General features: G+C 43.3%; 1 protein-coding gene across 1 annotated transcript; it reads left to right on the top strand.

The window, feature by feature from the left end:
* The first annotated feature begins 2,603 nt into the window (after positions 1-2,603).
* On the top strand, positions 2,604-6,244 carry CRYBA2 (crystallin beta A2). The gene is made up of 4 exons (XM_063932313.1): positions 2,604-2,761; positions 3,302-3,443; positions 3,704-3,846; positions 6,031-6,244. Exons 1-4 carry the CDS (start codon positions 2,604-2,606, stop codon positions 6,176-6,178), a joined length of 591 nt encoding a protein of 196 aa, XP_063788383.1. The 3' UTR covers positions 6,179-6,244.
* The last annotated feature ends 1,002 nt before the right edge of the window (positions 6,245-7,246 follow it).

Here is a 7,246-nt window from a genome sequence, read left to right as displayed (position 1 = left end):
TCTGCATACAGTATACATATTTATTGCTAGCAGCTTCCATGAAGCATTGTACTGTCAACCACAACAGAACACTGCCTCTAGTGGCCTAATGTAAAATAGCAAAATAGAGCCAGAGAAATATGTCATTTCTGAATGTGATAAGGGGGCTCTTATTTATACAGCAAGAAGATATGGAAAATACACATATATATTTTTTAAATAAATATCACTTTAGTATGATTTCACTTTCATTCCATCCTTTCTGCAGTTTCCATATAACTACAGTAACCCCACACATTACCCTTGCCCAATGCCCCTGTGCTCTAGCTCTCTACATGGAAGGTGCCAAGACAGCAGTACTTACAATAAACCAAATAGAATGACCATTGATTTCATCAGTCACTCTGCTCATTGTGCCTGATCCTGTACAAACATATAGCAGCAGTTTCCATTGTTCTACCTGATCCTCTTTTACAATAGCCCAACTGGAACGCACAGCAAAAGTCTGGTTTTCTGCAGGCCCTGTGTCTCATTCTCTCCCTACCCCTCTGCTCCCCCTCCAGCTGTGCTGAGTCTGCACCTATGATCTGCAGATTCTGCACTATTCAGTATGTATGTGGGCATATATAAGGGCAAGGTGGGCAAACAAACCACAGCCCCACTGCATCCAGTCTCCTGAGTACAGAGGTAAGGTCTGTGGCATTAAATGTTAGGGATGAGTCACTAGAATGTGGCACCAAGGTGTCTGAACCGGTCACATAACTACATCCCGTCTGAAGTACAGTCTCTAGCTGCAAATAATATCCCCAGGCAGCAAACAATAAGCCCAACATCTTGTAATATGGGTGCAGACAGACCTCAGATAAAATACACTACTATCTTAAAATGGAATTCATAGTATAGAATTTATGTAGTACAGAATGAGCAGTCTTATACTAGCTTTCCTTTGTTGCCAGCCAGTTATATTCACTGATTTGATCATTTAACTTTCCAAATTCTCAGATCTTTCCTATGAATATCCATCAGACTGACATAATGAAATTGGGTTGAGGATAAACTGCTGATTTTAGAAGCTTCAATGTGTATTATTACACATTTTGGGGCTATTTAAACTCCAATTATTGCAATAACCAATAAGAACAAGAAATGTATTTGTTCCAATAAGTACAACATAGAATTAATAGTATACAGTAAGAAACAAATGTTTAGCTTTTTTAAAGGAATTCATTGATAAAAAGAGATTATTACATTTAGGGAGAGATTTACTAAAGCTACCTAAACTTAAAAGTGTTAGTGTTGCCCATAGTAACCAATAATATTCTAGCTGTCTTTTCTCTTTTGCAACCTAGAAAATGATAGACAGTAATTGATTGGTTGCTATGAGCAACACCATCACTTTTATTTTTAGAAGCTTTGTTATATCTACCCATGAGTCTTTTCACATTTGTTTTAATGTTTTAAACAACTTCCTGTTATTACTGTCACAGCATAAAGTGAATGTGATCAATGTTTGGGGTGTGGAATCTGTAGCACTACATTTGCGAGTACAGTTATGACTATCTTAGACATGTTGAGGTGACAATGGTGACTGGTATTTTAGTTAGAAATAGCTCTTTATTATTTATTGAGTGTGGGGAATCTGAGGGTTCAGAATTATCCGTGCTTATACTGTGGACGGGAGTTACTGGACAGCTGTTAAACTTCTGGGGTGGTCTTCAGGTGGCCGGCTGTCGGGATACCGGCGCACAGTATAACGGCGTCACCGTGCCCGCAGCGTGGTGAGCCCGCAAGGGGCTCATTTGCGCTCGCCACGCTGTCGGTATGCCGGCGGTCGGGCAAACGGCGCCGGTATGCTGGTCGCCGGGAGCCCGGCCGCCGGCATACCCTACTACACCCTTCTGGGGTGGTCTTCAGGTGGCCGGCTGTCGGGATACCGGCGCACAGTATATCGGCGCCGGAATCCCGACATCCGGCATACCGGCACTTTTTCTCCCTCTTGGGGGTCCACGACCCCCCTGGAGGGAGAATAGATAGCATGGCGCGCGTAGCGCGTCACCGTGCCCGCAGCGTGGTGAGCCCGCAAGGGGCTCATTTGCGCTCGCCACGCTGTCGGTATGCCGGCGGTCGGGCAAACGGCGCCGGTATGCTGGTCGCCGGGAGCCCGGCCGCCGGCATACCCTACTACACCCTTCTGGGGTGGTGTTCAGGTGGCCGGCTGTCGGGATACCGGCGCACAGTATATCGGCGCCGGAATCCCGACATCCGGCATACCGGCACTTTTTCTCCCTCTTGGGGGTCCACGACCCCCCTGGAGGGAGAATAGATAGCATGGCGCGCGTAGCGCGTCACCGTGCCCGCAGCGTGGTGAGCCCGCAAGGGGCTCATTTGCGCTCGCCACGCTGTCGGTATGCCGGCAGTCGGGCAAACGGCGCCGGTATGCTGGTCGCCGGGAGCCCGGCCGCCGGCATACCCTACTACACCCAAACTTCTGATGTGTTAGAATTTCCTTCTCCCACATTTAAGTGGCTTGATATTCGCCCATACTCTTCTGACAGCTGTCAAGTAAGATATGCTGAGCCAGGCTCTGAACTGTGTACTCTCAATAACTTCCCCAGTGAATCGCTATGACCAGCCAACCAATGGAGACCCTGGGCCAGTGGAGAGTAACTGTATGGGAAGAGGAGAACTTCCAGGGCAAGAGGTGTGAATTCCTCATTGAATGCCCCAACATTATGGAGCGAGGGTTCCGCAAGATCCGCTCAGTTAAGGTGGAGAATGGACCGTAAGTGTTGCTTGTATTTCCAATATCTTTGTCATTGTCAGTACTTTACCAACCTTTAATAAGCGTTTCTACCAACACGTCTCTGTTACCATCTCTGGAGAGTATACAATCTATTTGCTGCCTAGGGCACATAGGAGTTTTGTTATCATTAACTCAAGAAATGAAAAGTATATTAATTACAATAAAATAATAATTAAAAAAACTTTGCTAAACACTCTTATTGTCATCAGTACCTGAGCTGTTATAGGTTCCAACAGATTTACATCATTTGTACATTATCATTACATAATGATTATTGTATACACACAGGTCAGATGCAACTAGTTTTCTTTCGACTTTATAATCCTAATTATACATTATAATTTTGACACTTTCCTGATGACCCATGTAGGTGACACGATTTTCCACATGTGGCCAATAAAGTCAGTCCATAGCCAGTAATTTATACCTACATTGTCTTATTATTATTATTATTATTATTATTATTATTATTATTATTATTTATTTATTTTTCATATTATTTCTTCTTCTTCATATCAGATGGGTTGGATTTGAGTACCCAGAATTCCAGGGGCAACAGTTTATCCTAGAGAAAGGAGACTATCCTCGCTGGGAGGCATGGAGCGGGAACAGTGGCTACCGAACAGAACACCTTCTGTCCTTCCGACCTGTTAAATGCGCTGTAAGAGTCTATCTGTCTGTCTGTGTGTGTGTGTGTGTGTGTGTGTGTGTGTGTAAGACTGACACTAATCTCTGTGCTGTGTACATAGGTTACTTTATGCAGATGCACTTACCAAATGGTATTTATTATCCAGTTACTTGTAATATATTTTTGTGGATTATCTTTACACACCAGTCTTCTTACCCTTAAATAATGAACTAGATCCTTCTAATTCCGACATGTATGTGCAACAGCAGAAATTGATCTTCTATGTTCCACAGAACCACAGTGACAGCAAAGTCACCCTGTATGAAGGTGAGAATTTCCAGGGACGCAAGTTTGAGCTGTGTGATGACTACCCCTCACTGCAGGCCATGGGCTGGTGCTCCAAAGAGGTAGCTTCAATCAAAGTCAGCTCTGGAGGGTGAGTATTCATCTACACATCCTCCCGCTTAAGTTCCTCCTAGTGCCGTTATGTTTGAGCAAATTGGCTATGTGAACTTTGTTTCATACAAAAGTACGTTTCACACCACAGTCTTCCCACATCAATTTGGCATTACCTGTACCTCACCATGGGGGAGATGTACTAAGCCTGAAAAGTGATAAATATCACTGTGATAAAGCACCAGCCAATCGGCTCCTAACTGCCATGTTACAGGCTGTGTTTGAAAAATGACAGTTAGGAGCCGATTGGGTGGTGCTTTATCACAGTGATATTTATCACTTTTCAGGCTTAGTACATCTGGCCCCATCAGTGTTGTTGTCAGACCCTGCACCTTCCACTATGTGACTGGGGGGGACATTTACTAAGCAATGATAAGAGCGAAGAAGTGAACCAGTGGAGAAGTTGCCCATGGCAACCAATCAGCACTGAAGTAACATCTATAATTTGCATACTATAAAATTATACATAGCTGCTGATTGGTTGATGGGGCAACTTCTCCACAAGCTCACTTCTCCACTCTTATCACTGCTTAGTAAAGGTCCCCCTAAGTCTGTTGCTTCCTATCACCATCAGTCTCCTATGTAGGCTACATCATGACATTGTCCCTATCACATGCAGCACTGTCCTCACTAACATATCGTCAATCTCATAATTATTGTTATATATATGTGTGCTGCTGGGGGACCTGCTACTTCTACCATATAACTCTCAGTCTGTGGCTTCCTGCTGCCTCCATTTCCCTCCTCAAATCATGACATTGTCCCTATCACATGCAGCACTGTCCTCACTAACATAGCGTCAATCTCATAATATATTGTGTGCTGCTGGGGGACCTGCTACTTCTACCATATAACTCTCAGTCTGTGGCTTCCTGCTGCCTCCATTTCCCTCCTCACATCATGACACTGCCCCTATCACATGCAGCCCCGTCCTCACTAACATATCACTAATCTCATAATATATTGTGTGCTGCTGGGGGACCTTCTACTTCCACCATATAACTCTCAGTCTGTACCTTCCTGCTGCCTCCATTTCCCTCCTCACATCATGACACTGCCCCAGTCACATGCAGCCCCGTCCTCACTAACATATCACTAATCTCATAATATATTGTGTGCTGCTGGGGGACCTTCTACTTCCACCATATAACTCTCAGTCTGTACCTTCCTGCTGCCTCCATTTCCCTCCTCACATCATGACACTGCCCCTATCACATGCAGCCCCGTCCTCACTAACATATCACTAATCTCATAATATATTGTGTGCTGCTGGGGGACCTTCTACTTCCACCATATAACTCTCAGTCTGTACCTTCCTGCTGCCTCCATTTCCCTCCTCACATCATGACACTGCCCCAGTCACATGCAGCCCCGTCCTCACTAACATATCACCAATCTCATAATATATTGTGTGCTGCTGGGGGACCTGCTACTTCCACCATATAACTCTCAGTCTGTACCTTCCTGCTGCCTCCATTCCCCTCCTCACATCATGACACTGCCCCAGTCACATACAACCCTTCTCTTAACTAACACATCACCCGCATCCTGATTTACGCTGGAGATAAAGAATGATAACAAGCAGTCTAAAGCATGTAAAATAGTAGCAGACAACATCATTTGGCAAAAAGGTCCATGTCCTTATTCACAAAGCAATGCTAGGATAAATGAGTGAGTTCTTGTTTTTATAGACAAACATAAAAGTCTTATTCATAAAAGTAGAATGTATTTATTTTATTTTTTAAGTTGATAAAAGAAACAAAATATCTCCTTAAAGTGTTCGGGTCTGTAGACAATGTGAAATTTGAACTGAAATACAATATGATACTCCTATTCTAAGTGTAATGATTAATACTTGAGCTTTAATAGGTGACAGTTTCCATTTTTCTTTGTATAATTTGTCATTCCTTCCTTGTGATCTGTTAATTTTCTGCAATGTTTGTAAAGATAAGGCAAATAGGAATATTTATGAAGTAAGGGGTTAAAATCCAGTTTTACAGTTTCCCAGTTAGAAGTTAAAAAATGGTATTAATATTATGTGATTATTAATATACAGACATATTATACAGTATATACAGACATGTTTTTCCTAATGCTATTGGGTCCTTCCTGTGTCTTTACCCTTACCCACTGGTGCTCCTTCTCTGTTCCCCTGTCCCCACAGTTGGGTGGCATACCAGTTTCCTGGATACAGAGGTTACCAGTATGTGCTGGAAAGAGACAGACACAACGGGGAATATAGAAACTACAATGAATACAGCACTCAAGCTCACACTAATCAGGTCCAATCCATCCGCCGGATCCAGCACTAAGGATAGCCCAATAGACCTTAGCTCCATCCAACTCCCATCCCATGACTAGTGGCCTGCTCCCATAATCACCCTGACAGAAATAAATTCATCTTTAATGATACACTGTTCTACCTGTATGTTTTATTTTATGTTGTCAGTAGAAACCTGAGTACTAATCACAAACATATTGGAGTGTACCACAACACACACGTGTCATATGGCAAGTATGCGTGTTTGTTTAACATGGAATTAGCAACATATAGTGTTTTCAGGCAAAGTTAAGCCTATAATTAAATAAAGACATGTTATGATGCATCATAACAAGGCAGACACCTGACTAGCTGCCACTAGGGGGAGTGTGTGAGTAAGTAAAAAAAAATAAAAATACTTAATGACAGATGGAGAACCTGCTAAAAAAAACAAAATCCTGTTCCTTCCTAACTCTGTCGCCTCCTACAGTAAATTACAACATTAAAGGTCAAAGTGGCTTTAATAAGACAGCCTGCTTTGTTATGAGTAACTTGGCCTTCAAATATAATGTCACCGCTTCTGCTGGAGCCTGTACCAGTATTCACCCTCACAGGACAGTGTGTGCATGGGTGCCCCTTCTGAAAACAGACAACTTTATGTCCCAAGGAGAAAGTTAATTAGCCCACTATAAATATAAATTCAAATACAGAGCACAGAGCACTCAGCTATAACGATATTATAGGTATGCAATTGCTACAGATTTCTGTCTTTGACCATGAAGAAAGCCTAACAGCCAATTATTGGCCCTCATTCCGAGTTGTTCGCTCGCAAGCTGCTTTTAGCAGCTTTGCACACGCTAAGCCGCCGCCTACTGGGAGTGAATCTTAGCTTATCAAAATTACGAACGAAAGATTAGCAAAATTGCGAATAGACACTTCTTAGCAGTTTCTGAGTAGCTCCACACTTACTCGGCATCTGCGATCAGTTCAGTCAGTTTCGTTCCTGGTTTGACGTCACAAACACACCCAGCGTTCGGCCAGACACTCCTCCGTTTCTCCAGCCACTCCCGCGTTTTTCCCAGAAACGGTAGCGTTTTTTCGCACACACCCATAAAACGGC

This window comes from Pseudophryne corroboree, chromosome 7 (genome assembly GCF_028390025.1).
Source record: "Pseudophryne corroboree isolate aPseCor3 chromosome 7, aPseCor3.hap2, whole genome shotgun sequence".
NCBI classification, from domain to species: domain Eukaryota; kingdom Metazoa; phylum Chordata; class Amphibia; order Anura; family Myobatrachidae; genus Pseudophryne; species Pseudophryne corroboree.
Note: the sequence above shows the minus strand (reverse complement) of the source record. Positions and strands in the feature narration are given on the sequence as shown.

Coding starts and splice junctions, on each gene's coding strand:
- CRYBA2 (XM_063932313.1), top strand. CDS start 2,604: ATGACCAGCCAACCAATGGAGACCCTGGGCCAGTGGAGAGTAACTGTA. Junction 2,762..3,301: donor GTTAAGGTGGAGAATGGACC/GTAAGTGTTGCT, acceptor TCTTCATATCAG/ATGGGTTGGATTTGAGTACC. Junction 3,444..3,703: donor TCCGACCTGTTAAATGCGCT/GTAAGAGTCTAT, acceptor TATGTTCCACAG/AACCACAGTGACAGCAAAGT.